Source organism: Pyxicephalus adspersus, chromosome 7, assembly GCF_032062135.1.
Source record: "Pyxicephalus adspersus chromosome 7, UCB_Pads_2.0, whole genome shotgun sequence".
Taxonomy (NCBI): Eukaryota; Metazoa; Chordata; class Amphibia; order Anura; family Pyxicephalidae; genus Pyxicephalus; species Pyxicephalus adspersus.
This window is the reverse complement of record NC_092864.1, coordinates 33,921,857-33,937,946: the sequence shown is the minus strand read 5'-3', so window position 1 is coordinate 33,937,946 and position 16,090 is coordinate 33,921,857. Positions and strand designations below refer to the sequence as shown.

General features: G+C 37.9%; 1 protein-coding gene across 2 annotated transcripts in view; it reads right to left on the bottom strand.

Moving 5' to 3' along the window:
• Nucleotides 1-16,090, bottom strand: part of RAB3GAP1 (RAB3 GTPase activating protein catalytic subunit 1) — a 77,321-nt gene that overhangs the window by 27,974 nt on the left and 33,257 nt on the right. For both annotated transcript variants that reach the window (XM_072418087.1, XM_072418088.1), the window contains exons 12-17: nucleotides 14,906-14,998; nucleotides 13,504-13,673; nucleotides 10,562-10,657; nucleotides 2,114-2,286; nucleotides 1,125-1,179; nucleotides 662-1,030 (exon numbers count right to left, since the gene is read on the bottom strand). In XM_072418087.1, the coding sequence (XP_072274188.1) occupies nucleotides 662-1,030; nucleotides 1,125-1,179; nucleotides 2,114-2,286; nucleotides 10,562-10,657; nucleotides 13,504-13,673; nucleotides 14,906-14,998 (956 nt within the window). The remainder of the gene's footprint in view (nucleotides 1-661; nucleotides 1,031-1,124; nucleotides 1,180-2,113; nucleotides 2,287-10,561; nucleotides 10,658-13,503; nucleotides 13,674-14,905; nucleotides 14,999-16,090) is intronic.

The following is a 16,090-nucleotide window of genomic DNA, read 5'->3' as shown; positions in this document are numbered from 1 at the left end:
AGGCAATGAGCAAATGACTTACCTCTGCCATCTCAGTACAAACAGAGCTTTTCTTCCTCATATCAGAGCCTCCAGCCTCCATGAAGCGCAGCACAGTAGCAACATAACAAAATCTCCAGAAACTAACATTCAGAGGTATTAAAGCTTTAAATCTAACACTACAAATATACAGCTATGAGGCTGTAGGCCCAGGAGTGCCTAGGCACACTCAAATACCAGAAAGTTCTGTTGTCTTTTAGCAGGAATATCAGATAGAAAGTACATTTTCAAGTACTAATTAGGCAAAATTCACATTTCACAATTCAAAATTTCCTACAAAATTTTAAATTTTCACTTTTATGCTTTATTTGTACCAAAACTGAAAGCCAAAAGAACCACAACATCTGCAAATGTACCTTGATGTTTGTGTGCTGTTTCCTCATTTAATTACAGCTGCTTTAATTTAAAGGCTAAATATATTAAACGGGATCAATGTTGCTATCTAGCGGCACTAAGTTATCCTATTCTTGTCTAGCAATGCTCTGGTACCTATCTGCCACAGCCTCATCCACCCATATTAGATGGAGAAATTAAGATGCTGCTTGGCTGTTTTGGCAAAAAAAAAAAAATTGTGGCTTTTACAAAATACATTTAGCAAAACACATTTCATTGTGGCTTTTACCTGTGTTACAGGAATGTAGAGAGGCTCTCCTGTGCTCAGTAAAGTCATGCTTCCAAACTGATGTAAACGCCCATCAGGTTTTAGTGTTGCCACCTCTTTAACCTCCTCTTTGGTTGACTGTTTCCTAGTTGCATCCTGTGCGTTCTCTTTTAGTTCCTCTGTGTCACTATGACACTCAAAGAATTCATCCTCACTGTCGCTCCAAGAGTCCCAGGATTTCCCCACCTCATATTTCCCCTTTTCAGATTCTGTGCTGTGAGCTGACTCATTGGTTGTTCTGTATGGTGGGGTATATGAGGTACATTCAGCAGTTTCTGCCTTCTTGGCATCATCCCGTGCCTTCTTCCGCTCAATGCAGCAGTTCAACATCTATAGGATAGAACAGAATATAAAAAATATAGAGAGAAAAATGTTGTAGGCTCAAATATTTAATTTTAATATATTGTAAAAACAAAATATATACCTGAAGCTTTTGATGCAATAGGCAACATTTAAGATCTGGAGAGCCGCTACTTAACCTGAAAAACAAGAAACATATTACTGTAGTAATGATTGTATTGATCGTATTCCTAGCATGATGTCTCCCATTGGAATAACCCGTTAAAAACTTTAAATTCTGGGAAACATTTGAAAGTTTATATAAATATTTATATTATTTACTGTCCAATTAGCAGGCAGACAATACAACAAGCTGTCATCTAACTGGTCTTGTACTGCGGAAGCATTGTGTAAATCACAAGATAAAAATAAAAACTATTAATTTTATATGTATTTCACATGCGTTTTTAGTCATTTGCCTAAAGCTCAGTTTTAATTTAAAAAGAAAAAAAAACTTTAAAAGTTTTAAACAAAGGTTAATAAATAGAATTGTTTACTCTGAAGCAGAACTGGACACTGGACAAGCTAAGCTGATCAGCTGCAATTGAAAGTTCCTTTTTTCACACATTCTGTTCAATAATTGTTTCACATTTACATAACATTTTTGATAAATATGTATAATATAGAAAATACATTTTTTTTATTGTGACCTGAAAGAAAATACATCAATAAATATTTAGCCAGCAGATGGAGTCTCTTGTGTCTTTTCTACGTTTTCAGCTATTTCAGCTTTTAGCTGTGCTGAAATAAATTTGTTCACAGATTTTCACTGAAACTAGGACTCTTCATGTGCATTTTGCTTTAACAAATCTTTTGTCATTTTTAAAGGCTTGCTGTAAGTGGAGGTTAAAAAAGTATATTGGTAAATAGAGGGTTAAAACCTGTAAGTATACAAATTACTTTTTTTCCCCATGCCACAAATTTACACGTAGAACAAGCAACAATCCTGTGCATTCCAGGCAGTGAAAATGGCACAACCTCGGGATTAGACCTTGCAGATGAGTGGAATACAAATTACTACCAAGAAAATGAACCTTACACATAAATAGGACAGAAAGATATAGCGATACCCACCCTGGAATTGTATAATTGTTCTCCCACCGATATCGCATCTCCAGTATGAACTCCTGCCACAAATGCGCCACCCCGCGCACCCCTCCATGGTAGAAGTTGACCATGCATAGGCACAGTGCCAGTTTGTAAGTCAGGCTGTCCGCCGGTGCTGATTTCAGCTGGCTGTACAAATTCTGTGAACAGAGGAACAATCACATCCAACATACATAATTCAAGTACTTTACAATCATTTGAGCATTGTTGCATCACAAATGAGTTGGTCTGATTGTCAAGGACAGATGGCTGAAAATATGCAAAATTCCTGAACCACGCTCCCGAAAAAAAACAAATTAAAAAAAAAACTCATTTAAAGATACAGTGAGCCTCTATGAATATGGATCAGCTTATTGTACCGAAAAATTATTTCATCTTGGAGGATCAGGAGTTTTTCTGCAAGGAAAAAAGGTCTATAAGCCTCTCAAGAACAGAACGTAGGGAATGGAAACACCAATGCAATGATTAAACTTTTCTTAGTGACAGAACTAACTAAATACCAATACTACAATGATGCTGAAACTAAACTTTATTGATAACCTGTAATTACATTAATCACATGCTGCAATAGGAAAGGGGCCATGAGCCTCTAATTGCTCCAATATGCATACTACATTTGCATAATTCACAAACAACTTGTATAATTGCATGTTCCTATACATCAACATCTTATGAGTAGTGTGAATGTGTGTGTATATGTTAACTAAAAATTTAGATGAATGGCATGAATATAAACAGACGAGTGCAGAATGAGAAGCTACAAATAGGAGATTATTTATATCTGTACATCTCCCTGTAGTATAAAGCTGCATTTTTACCAGCACATGGTAGTGACAATGACTTTCCATTACAAAGAACACCTGATAAAGTCTTTACATTGGAAGCTGAAGCAGTGACGTCAATTAACGGCAAATACCGAAATGGTGGTTGCATTAGTTTTTCTTCATTTTTTTCTCCTTTTCACCTGGTAATGCGGTGAATACATTTGCTGTCCATGGCTATGTTTTTCTGCACTGTATCTTTTCGGGAAGTCATGGTTGTAAGTCTAGTAGCTAGATATGGCACTTATCTATATTGCCATGCAGGAATCTTTATCCAATCTTTATCCAAAATGGGCAGCACATTTAGAAATTCCAGTGCCGATTTAAAAGAACTTTATTGTACCAATTAGAATAAACAAAGCCCTGCTTGGAGCCTCCTTTCATATATTTCACCCATATAGGTCATATTCAAAGATGTACTCTACTTCTAAGATTACACCCTATCAGAGCTCAATGTTTTGGAGGCATCATGTGGGGCTAAATTTGTTCTAGCTGGAACAATAACTTTGTTTCAAATCAACACTGAAATTTCCTGCCAGTTTTTCTTTCTTCCACTAATGTGTCCCTAAGGGTGTAGTCGAGCCTCTGTCCCCATGGTACCCACACTGTCAGTAGGGAAACTGCATGAAGGGTTTGTGCAGCTATGTTTTTTTTATTATAATTATTACAGGACCCTATAGGAGCTGTAGTATAAAACAGGGTCAGCTCAGCATTCCAAAAATTAATGGAAGACTTGCTAATTTAATTTATTTGCAGCAGCCCTCATTCAGTTGTTACCAGGACAGGAATAGAAGAAAAATCTAATACTAACAAACACATTACATGGCTTCCAAGGGAATTGGAGGAAAAGGTTGTGGTTTATTATTAATGAGTGACATTTTACTGGGAAGCTATAGACAATTCTCAAGGTATTATAATTTATATATCCATATATGCTGCACCCAGGTTCTCTGCTGCTATTTACCTTTGTGCCAACACCATATACTGCATATCAGGCGTAAGATCTGATTGCAGAGTACAACAGGAAATTCTTTACTGGTATCAGGATTGCCACTACATAATGGTAGCAGTTTTAAAACCAAACTGAAAAGCAAATTCTATCAAATTATAAGAAATAAACCTAAAAAAAAGATAAGGTCAATATTCCTTTAAATGCAGAATAAAAACAACATCCGGGAGAAGAAAATATACTTGTGACAACTTTGGATGAGCAGCTGATCTTTTCTTTACCCTCTTGCTTAAAATAACAACTGTTTTATGTAAAGCCATCAGTCTAATTGACTGCTACCCACCTCAGTCAGGCCCTTTTATTAGTAGCAAGAAAATGCAGGATGACATAGTTACAAGCGGAATTGTAGGTGAATACAAAAACAAATACTGAATGTGGTCCAGGTGAAATGGGCACACAGAACTAGTTAGAGAGATAATGTCACTGTGTTACTGTTCAGCCACACAACTTTCCAAGCCAGATCTGTTCCTTGTGGTGAAGTTAAATAGGCTCTGGATCAATGGCCCATATTTAACTAGTGAGGTATACTGGATAAGGAACCAGACCTGATGCAGAATTAGTACTTGCCTTGTACTGTAAGATGTAGGAGTGCAAAGTGATCACTTTAAATAGTCTATTTATACAATAGGTAGGCTTCCAAGAATTTAACAGCAAGCAGATGATTTGGAAGGGAAAGGGGCCAAGCATGGAGAATTCAAAAGATTTATGTCATTTCCGTTTGCAAAGCATAACTGAGAAGGCAATACGTTTCGAGGGCTTCCGGACTTTATCGGCTCTGAATGAAAATTAGTTGCTGAATCTCACTTGGCCTGAAGTGCTCTATACTACCCATTACAAGCACTTTTAAAGCTACTTGTTGGTCCAGTAACCTTCAGATTAAGTTTTTACAACCTTTAGAGTCTTTTAAAAGCATGAGCTTATCATTTAGGACAAAAAATTATTGTAATTACCCATGCTTTATAGCTTTTTGTCTGTCAAAAAGGGGCAGGTTTGAGCGATCCCACACAGCTCCCTGCACCTGGCACTTTGCAAGTCAATCAAACATCAAGAACCAGCGTCTGCCACTCTGAGCCAGTGTTCTCCCAAGCCCCTTCCTGCTGGGTGCAACACCAACTTTTCAGTAACCAACCGCTTATTTTTGGGTGGTTACTGAAAAGTTGCGTCAAAATAGAGGGGTTGCCACCCACCTACAGCTTCTTTCCGCCCAGCTTAAAAAAATAAATTTGGGTGGAGAACACTGGTAAGTAATGCTAGTACCGCTCATTGCTGCCTCCATTGCTGCCTCCATTTACTTGCTATGGAGCTGCCGCAGGGCATTGCTACATAGTAGAATTTTTTTGCCATGCACCCATGGCACCAGTATTGTTTTGTTGATTCCCCCTATTCACTTATGTTTGCTTTTTCTATCATACACCGACAGGGGGGGGACACAGCATCTTTTTTCCTTCAAAGGCCCTTTGCAGAGCAGGAGCTTGGGATTATTTGCAATTAAATTGATAATTAAATGCAGATAAAGTGAAGAGTGTTGTAAGTCTACCAATGCAACTTCCACATCCAAGGACCAAGTAGGTTGCAGTAGATTACATTTTTGAAGCATGGTTCCACTTCAAAAATCTGTCACCAGGCAGGACCTTATTGCAGAAAGGGACAGTTGTCACTTCAGCAATAAGAATTCTTACCTGCCTGACTGCAGCTACCATTTTAAATCTTTTGATTCATTAGCTACATAGCTATACGAAGTTTAAAATAAAATAATTTAAATTAAGATAGCATTATAAGTTACTATTATACATAATACATGGGATAATATGATCTTCACTGTAAAATATAAAGATGCCAGGATTCACAGAGGAGTTCACAAATCTTTATAAAAGAGCAAGTTCACTGTCCTTTCATATATCTTAATAATAATGTATACAGTGCCTTGCAAATTTATTTAGACCCTTGACCTTATTCTTTCATTTTTCTGAATAATGAACCTTAAGCCAAGATGTAGTTTGTTGTGACATTTGTCCTGTAAAGCACTTAAAGCAGCCTGTGCAATAAAATGCAAGGTCTGCCTAAATTATAAGTGCTCCTCACTCAAAAAAAAAAAAAAAAAAAATATATATAATTAGAGCTGCATGTAAATTTATTCCCAGGTAGATGGTAATTACTGAAACATAGCAGTATTAAAGCAAACAATAAAATGCAAGGTCTGCCTAAATTATAAGTGCTCCTCACTCAAAAAAAAAAAAAAAAAAAGAATTGCTGTTTTATAATATGTAATATTGCTTCTTTATTAAGTAATGTTTAGTATTTAAAATCACACAAGAAGATACTGGTGAGTTCTCTCAAGATTGTGACATCTCTCAGGATTCGAACTATGTTCATACTGGTGGTGAGGTTGAGGTTACTGCTTCTTCATTCAAACTGATGCCCCAAGGGAGATGCTACATGTAATGCCTACCTGCCACAGTTGAAAAGAAAGTGAATGGGGTTTACCTTTCAGAACTACTCACTTCTGCATAATGTCAGATCTACAAACGCTGGTTCTTTAGCAGCCTCATTGAATGCTTAAAACCTTGGAGCATGCTGGCAGTGGACAGGCTCAGGTTGTTGGGGGTCTTTTAAACCAAACACCTTTTGGTTAAAGCACCTGCAAAGTATTTAGCAGATTTGAAATAAAAGTTTAACTGAACTTTAAAGTGACTATCAGCATTCTAAATAAACCTTCATATATTATGTGGTCATATGGGCAGAAGATAAGGGGTGATTTCTACAAAAAAAAGAGATAGGCTGCAGTTAAAGAAGTATTATACCTTACAATAATAAAATTTGGTCATGTTTTGGCATATACAGTCAGAAGTTTACAAATAATTAGGCCTTAGATTTGCTGATCAGAAGAAAATGCATTACCCGTTCCCTAGCTCCCCTTTTCAACTACAATGTGGTTTTTGGAGCTAACTGCAGCATTTGAAAACCACCTTGCCTCCCCAGAAAGAAAAACAACCACATGGTCAGAAGCAGATTTTTGCTTTCATGAATGGCACTGCGGTCCACTGCAAGCATAGCTGAAGCTGCATGCACAAAAGTAGATGTCCTAAACATTATGCTTAATTTATAGCTTATTAGTGTAAAAACTGTGTGTGGGGGCTATAAAGAGTTCTGTTCTACTTTTAAAACCAAACAGGCAGGGGTTTATTAAAGAAAGAACAGACGAAGTATCCTCTGAAATAAAACTTGCTCACCTGTTTGATTGCAATCATAAACTGTCAAACTGCCTATAAGACTTCACACAAATGCATGTGAACCTCTGACTTCAGCTGTAACTAGAATACTTTACAAGTGCACGTGCCAATAACTCTGGAGTGGCTATATGCAAAAAAATAAATGTGTATGTTAACTTTAAAAAACTAAATCAAAATAAAAAAAAAGAACCGTCATAACCTTAAGAATGTGCTTAATAATACACTCGCTAGTTATGCTGGACAGGACATAGCTGAATTGGACTGCAGGATAGGAATTCTGTAGTGTACAGAATAACATCCCCACTATTTCAATATCTTAACTTCAACACAAAAATACTGAAGCCTGCTAAGTTCCAGAAACTTTTATATACTTGTTTTTGAGAAAGCTATTAATAGCTCTTTTATATAAACCCAACTCTAATTTAGGTTTATTGTCCCCTGTAAGTTGTTAAAAATCTAATTATCCTTGAAAGAATACAGTAGGTTTCTGATTATACAGCAGCAATTATTAGAACTGGTGTCAGCAGTCACCTTACTGCAGATAACTCCAGGCACTGAGCAGAAACAGACTTGCTTTACTAACATTTAAGGTTATTACAGTGGTCATTTCTGGGGCTTTTTTTAATTCACAGTGAACCACATAAAGAGATAACCTTGTGCTTGAAGTGAACCTTGTATTTACAGGGCATAACACGATTTTACCCTGAGCTGTTAAAGGCAGCAAAATTACTGAACTGATTATTCTTTCACTGACACCAGTAACTCCTTACATGACTTGCAATCTCTTAAGAGAGATTCAAACATACAATGGAAAAAAACAAATTACAATGCTGATCAGCCAAAACAGTCAAATCACCAGCCTAATAGTGTGCAAATCCCCCTTGTGCCAGCCAAACGCTGACTTATCGAGACATGTACTTCATGAGCACTTTAAAAGGTATTGTGGTATTTGGTATTGCCTATGATGGCTAGTCTTCTTCCCACAGTGAATATTGCCGCCATCTAAAACCCAAACACACACTAAGTTATGAACATGATGTAAAAATTCTGCTTTTCAGACTATGTAACCTCCTTCCATTGCTACATGGTCTAGTTTTGTCACTTGCATTCACATTGTAGGTATTTAGGTGCACGACAATGGTCATCATGGGCACGCTTGGTTTACAGTACTCGGTAAGCTGTACGGTGTGTTCTGACAATACCCAGCATTAAGTTTTACAAGTCCATGTCCAAGTTTACCAATTGCCCTTCTTTGGTCCACTTTTAGAAGGTACTAACCACTATCTACAAAAACCTCACAAGACTTTTTGTTTTAGCCACCACAATTTGACCCTAGTCCCTTAGATCTCTAAATATGCTCAGTCTTACTACTTACTGGTTTCTCAATCTTACATCACCTTCAAAAAACTGCCCTGTACACATGCATTCTTAAGTATTTAATCCCTTGCGGTTGCCATTGTAACAAGATAATCAGTTTCATTGACTTTACCTATCAGTGGCTTTAATGTTTTGGCTTATCAGGGTATGTGCTCCTTACACAAAGATATTGCTGATGATATCTACCTATGACATGAAAAATCTGCATGCTAAATGAGGAAAGTGACAGGAAATTATTAAAGATAAATCATTGGAGCTTGTTATCACTCAGGTTTGTAGTCATGGTGTGGCCAGTCTAACATTGCTATTTTTATTTGTACAGCTATGACCTAGCAGCCTTCTAATCATTATTATAAACACACTACATGGGGGAGCAAGTGAGAGGCCTGAAAGACTTTAATGTTTCTGTTTTATATTTTATTTAAGGCTCGATCAGTGAGACCTTGTTTATTAGCTCCTTTACCACTTGTTAAGAGTAAGTAAATACTTAAACATCAAAAAAATGTCCACAATCTCACATTAAAGGGAAAGAGTGGCTGTTAACCAACACACCTCTAGGATTCATCTAGGGTGATAGAGGATGCAAATTCTGGAGGCCGTAAAGGATGCTAAATTCTTATTATTACACGGTATTTATATAGCTCTGACATAATATGCACCGCTTTACTAAGTCCAAAGTCATGTTACTTGCTGTCCCTCAAAGAGGCCCATAAGCCAATAACTTAGGCCCCAAAGCCAATAACTTAACGCAACGGGGAGAAACTGCAAATTCTAGGCAGATAGTGTCCTGGCCAGGATTCAAACCTGAGACCCAGCGCTGCAAAGGCCAGACTGCTAACCTCTGAGCCACTGTGCGAATCATTTCAAAACTAGTACCACCTTTAGGTGTCAGATGATGAAAGCTTTTAGACCTAAGAGCCTCGGCTGTGAGAAAAACAGAAGTGTGCCAGGTCTGTTTTATAATTAAGCTTTGCTGCTTGAGATAAAAATAAAAAACGAAAGTAAAGGTATTCTCTTTAAGATAAAGCAAGGGCAAGTTCTTGGAAGAATTATTTCCATGCCCTGCACAAGTAATAGTAGAAAAGCCTGAGCATGCATACAAGGCCTTCAATCAGGTAGGGGATATTACAACTTCAGATATCCTCCTGACTTGTCTCTGTGTTGTGCAAATAAAAATGAAAGCAATATGATATTGCTACAAATAGATAATGCTATATGATAATGATAGGTTATCTTTAAAACAGCATTCCCTGGCTCTATTATACAACCTAACAAAATCATGTTTCCCAAACACTTTCTTGGTATCATTTTAAAGTGAACCTACCTTGAGGAGATCATGTAAACTTCCATTGTCACATGATTCCTGACAGATCAGTATAACACTAAAGCTGCGTACACACTTGCAATTTTTGTCCTTGGAAAGGATCTTTCACGATCCTTTCCAACGACAAGGGACTGCACGATGCATGAACGGTGCTGTACATACAGCACCGTTCATGCTCTATGGAGAGGGGAGGGGGAGAGCGACGGAGCGGCACCCTGCTGCGCGCTCTCCCCCTTCCCTTTCATTAGGATCGGTTGTCGTCCATCGTCCGTCGATCCGGCAGGACGGTCGTTTGGACCATGGACGACACCGACTGTACACACGGCAGATTTTCGCCCGATATTTGGCTGATGACGATTATCGGGCGATAAAAATCTGCCGTGTGTACGTAGCTTAAGGCAATCAGCATTAATAGAACAGGTTGAGCAATGGCAGCTTACTTATACAATCCCACAGAGGTATGTCTGCTTTACGCAAAATATTCCTAATTTTTCCCAATACCCCTTAATCTCTATAAACATTTCAGACTTCTCCAAATAAATTATTTCTCTGATAAAAAATCTTTTTTCATTAAAGTGATATTGATTCAAAAAGAAACACTACTTCCTCGACCGTGCCATGGTACACTTCCAACTGGTTGGCTTGGATACTTACGTAATCCTCATTATCTGTCTGAGCGGTAATATCTACATTTGACCCACTAGGCTTCGGCTCTCCTCCATCCAGTGATTTTGCATCTGGAAACAGGAACTGGAGACAAAAGGAAATATGAGGACATATGGGAAAAAGGCATGATACTTTCTTTTGATTATACCTCTAAAACAAACTTCCCTGTACTATATACTGGACAGAGAGGTGATGTTGATTTGTGATTGACTTTGGTTTAGAAATGCATTAAAATATGCTTTCTATCCAGTGCCATAACGGAGTATTGCAAAGGAAGAGTGTCTGGGATAGTTTGTTAGTGAGTACTGACTATCAAGTCAAATTGTAGGACATCTGATTAGATTTTTGAAACCTAACTTTTTTAGTTTTAAATAGCATAGGGAAAGTGAGAACCTGTGGCTTTAGACATGGCCTCCATCCCCTTTAAGGAGATTTGATGTAGAACACCTGGATCTTCTGCAATCAAATATGTTCATCTTGAACTTTTTTTTCTATATCTACCAAGAGTAACTTCAACACATTAGCCTGCCAGCTTTGAAAAAGTTATGAGTTGATCCCACGCCAGAGGCCTGAGATATCTATCTTCCCTGTGCTTCATACACCTGTATTTATTTTATCAGACTTTAGAAAGATCACTTAGTAATGAAACAGCAGCCAAGCGGGAGGGTGTAGACGATTGCACCAAGCTAGCATGCCGCCTGATGGCACAGTGTTATTTCTATAACTCGTCCTGCTGCCTTCCCACCAACAGGCTGACGTGCAAAAGAATGCGGCCAAGATGCATTGCCTCTGGGGCCTGCTTTCTATTTAGCCTTCTCCATACACAAATATAAGTTATAACATCCAAATTTCTAGGCACTATTGTGCCACTAGATAAGATGTAAAACAATTTGCCCTGTGGATGAAGCCTGTTCTCCAATTGAAAACTAGTATATTGACTAAGGAGATGTTAAAAACACTACTGCTGTAAATTAACACTTTTGCTTCTTTGCCATGCTGTGAAAAACAAGCTTTCAGGACCTGGCACCCTGGAGGATATGGTTTCTGTGCTCACACTCCCCTGGGTTTCAGCCAGAAAGAAAGCAAAACTTACAGCACAGAAAAAAAGGAGAATGTAATTATGGGAGAAGAAATCTTATTTCACACCTGATTAGGAATACCATTCTCAGGAGTGGCAATAAAAACTTAATTGTTTTTTTATACATCTACCTGACTGTTACAAGGTAAAAGCATAATTATTATCTAAACTGGTCCCCCTCAACCTTTTGACAGGGAAGAACCTTTAAAATAACAGGAAACTGTTGCTAATAATTACTATATATCTATAGCTCATTTTACATTGATATGAATACCAACAGTCGCCAAAACACAGCTGTAATAATTAGGTGATCCGCATTAGGCTTTGATTACACACACATCTGCCATGATGTTAAGCTAATGAAACGTCACAACATTTATCTTCATCAAAAAAAAAATAATTTTAAGTGCTGGTAAGGTGCAGTAATAAAGTTGGTAATCTTCTAAAAAATCTGCCCCTACCTGTCCCCAGAGACCACCAAACTCCTTGTACTGCAACATCTTCCTCTCTGGTATTTCACTAACCCTACTCTCTCCTCTACAATCTATTATGCATGCTGCAGTCAGACTCATCCATCCTTTCCACCCTACTACCCACCTAACTACCCCATACACAGCCTTCCCACCTCTCCTCCTCCTCTGCTGCATCTCTTTCCAGCTCTCTTCATTGTCTTCCATTTCACTTTAGAACCAAATTCAAGCTCCTGTGCTTTGCCTTCAAATCCCTCCACAGGTCTTGTCCCACTTACAATTCTGACCTGGTAGAAAAATACTCCCCTAGCCGCTCTCTTCATTCCTCCAATGACCTACTACTGACTTCCTCACTCAACCTCATGACACACAAGGCTCCAAGACTTTTTTTTTTAAAGCTGCCCTGATTCTCTGGAATGGTCTTCCACATCCCATTCAGCTTGCTCCCACTTTCTGCTCCTTTAAAAAACCTTCAAAACCCATCTTTTCAAACTTATCTACCAGTCTTCTTCTGACTTTTAAAACCTCACTACTCACTTTTGTTTTTACCTTTAGACCTAACAGAAAGAGTATCTTCTCTTATGTAAGGAAAGTCCCCACTTAGGGATGAGCATCACAGGAATGAACATCCCCATCAGATTTACCTTGTTTTTTATTATTCCTGTTGGAAAGGTAGAGTTACTTTATTTTATGATGGCATTGGTGATCATATCATTTAGAGAGCGTGAATCCCTGACAGTGGTTCCAACCCTTTACCACTCTATCCAAATATAAAAAAAAACTTTTGCCTTTAGATGAAACTTTCAGGATATTTTTTTATCTCACTAATGCAATTTGGTAATGCTGACGTGCCCAACTGACTCACATGAAGAGTGAATTTTAATGATATGTCCATTTTAAAAGCTCCTGCTGGCACCTTGGATGAACTGACTAAATTATACATAAAACTGTCCAAGCCTGATTATAACTTGGCACACCAACTATGCAAGACTAGACTGATGCCAGATGCTCCAGGGGTGCAATAAAATCTGCTTGAATTGCAAAATATACATTCATTCTCTTGTTTTCTGTCACCAGCAACCAGCTGATTACCGTGGTAGATATGCACGGGTAAAAATAGCTCTATTACGCACTTGGCAGATTTCAGAAGCAGAGAGAAATGTTTCTAGCACCACAACATTCCCAATATATTCAAGAGGCTGAACCGTTAACAAGGTAAACAACAGATATGATTAATTCACACTCAACCAGCACTGCAGAAAACTCCTAATTAACACTTGTATTAGCTGCTAAGATGAATTTGTTAAATTAAGGTCATGTGGAGAATATACAAAAGGTGAAAAAAACATAAAAAAAAAAAAAAAGATCACTGTGAAACCTACAAATAAAACAGCATTCAGAACATCGTTGTTTAATGGCGATTCGTCGGCACCCCGATGTTTGCGGATCTTCTTCCTAGCACTGCTGACCATACCAGTGACAGAGAGTTTGTGTATGGGGACTGGCGCTGGCTCGGTAAGCTTTGATAGAGCCTGGCTGATATCAGCTGCGTCTGGGAAAAAAAAAAAAAAATGTGAAAGCTGACTGCATAGAAGTATTAATTTAGAGAGATCTGTGAGTGCTGCTTAGCAACTAGCTCATTCTGCCTCACTGCAAATCTGTACAATGTGCTAATAAAATTCAGAAATAAAATCAGATTTTTTTTTTCTTGCTCTTAAAATTAGACAGAACTGAACCAGGGATCATGGGTAAAAACATGCAAATTATATTCATTAAGTGTGCTTGAATTGTCTGAACTTTGACTTTTGACAAAGATTTTGAATCTTTCCTTCGTTTTTTAAGGGAAACGGTGACTTTTGCAAGTTCTTTTGTTGTCCCCAAAATTTTGAAGTCATTCTTAACAATGCAGTTGTATGGTCAGAGCATCATACAAAAGGTTTTCTGATCATTTAGAGTGCCATTACACTTACAATCCCATCAGCAAAACTGACTTATAGTAATGTAGATACACCTTAAAAATAAATCTTAAAGTGCCAAAACAATTTGCTTGGAACATGAAACAGGCCGATAACTAATTACCTATACGTCTCAAACCAGGTCACTAAGAACCTGGATTAAAGGGTAAAGTGCTAGTGCTTCCCAATACTGTTAACCAGTGTTTCTCAACCAGGGTTCTCTCGAACCCTAGGGTTTCCTCCGGAGGTTGCTAAAGGTATTTGCAGCTTTTTCAGCAGTGAGCAATGTATGCTTTCCAGGTCAGTTTTACTGACACCAATGATCTTTTTGGCTATCTGTATGGGTGACATTCTTCCCAATGGGCAGCAATGTAAGTGACATTCTTCTCAATGACCATTACACTAATATGTGTGAGGAAAATATAGTAAATTATAAAATGGATTCCCTGAAGACCTAAAAGTTATTTCAAAAATCCCCCCCCCCCATTAAAAAAAGGTCAGGAAACACTGCTCTACACTATTTTCTGTCTTTGTCTTTATAGCTGTATAGCTGCAGTGTAAGATTATCAATTGCACTACTGCTTACAATAGCTAGTCTTTCTAGATTTGTGGGGAGATTTTGACTTCTGTGCTGCTCAATATATTTCTTGCTAAAGAATCTGCAGTTTTCTATCTGCCTTGTTTCAGACATACAGTAGCTTTCACTGTACAGTTTCAAAATTGTGGGAATGCATGATTAGAATGATGCATCTTATCTTATTGGTGCAGAAATATGAGCAATACAAAATACCAACCTAAATTATCAGAAATAAGAGGTTGCAAAGACTACCTTTTCCATTCTCCTCAAAGGCAGATTTCCCAAGGAGTTCATCAGTTGACTCCTTACGCCGACAAAGCCTGAAAAACTCTGTAACAAAATCACCTGGAAAAAAATAAACATTCACGACATGAAATGTCAATAAAAACCTATGCGGCCAAAACTATTAGGCTTTGTTCAGATCTGCTTTTTAAAAAAAACACAGCTTTTACTGCTCCTGGATGCCCACAAGAGCTAGGTGTCGAGACTGTTTTCAGGCAAAAAACATTTGCAATGTTCTTGCTTAAATGACTGAAAAAGCCTTGTTTTTCCTCTTTTAACAAGGACTCATGAGTAAAAATGCTGTTAATACCCTTTCAAACACCAGGAAAACAAACTTAAGCTAAGCCTTAGTAGGCCATTAGACATGTAGACCCAATACAAGTGTTAGAAAAAAATAAAAATAAATAAACATACATGTGTACATTCTTCTCTCCTGTTCTGTTATAGCTTACTTTAATATCACTGCATTATGTGAGAGCTTCTCTTTGTTAGAACATTTAGCCAAAAACATAAAGCCTGCCTCATTTTTTGGTAAAGAACGCCCATGACCATCTAGCCCTTTCCTTCCCAGCCTGACTCGTCCTGCGCTTTAATTCACTGAACTTCAGCTTATTCATGGAGGCGTTACTCAAGATTGTCCTTTCCTCCAGACATACATCCACCTATCAAAACATTTTGATATTTGTATATCTCCTCCCAAAAGGCAGCCAACTGCTTGCATTGGGGCTCTTGAGTACTATGATATTTTTAGGAAGCTGTATACAGCAGCATCCAGTTATCTATGATCTGCCTGCATTGAATAAATGAGGTCCAACAATGACATAATTGGATCTAAAATAGGGTATAGAATATAAATGGTTAGGTTGTACAACAATTTATTTAGAAGAACATATGGGAGGAGAGAAACCAGGTTAGGCCAAATAAAAAGAGATTAAACATCAGGTTTTGTGTCAACAGTGGCAAGATGATACAGCAATTGCAAGTCTAAGGCTAGGTATACACGTGCATTAATTGTCCTTGGAAAGGATCTTTCCCGATCCTTTCCAACAACAAAAGACTGCATGAGATGAATGAGCACTGTACATAAAGCACCGCTCTGATAAAAGGAGAGGGGGAGAACGACTAAATTGCTCTCTACCCTACACTTTTCATTAC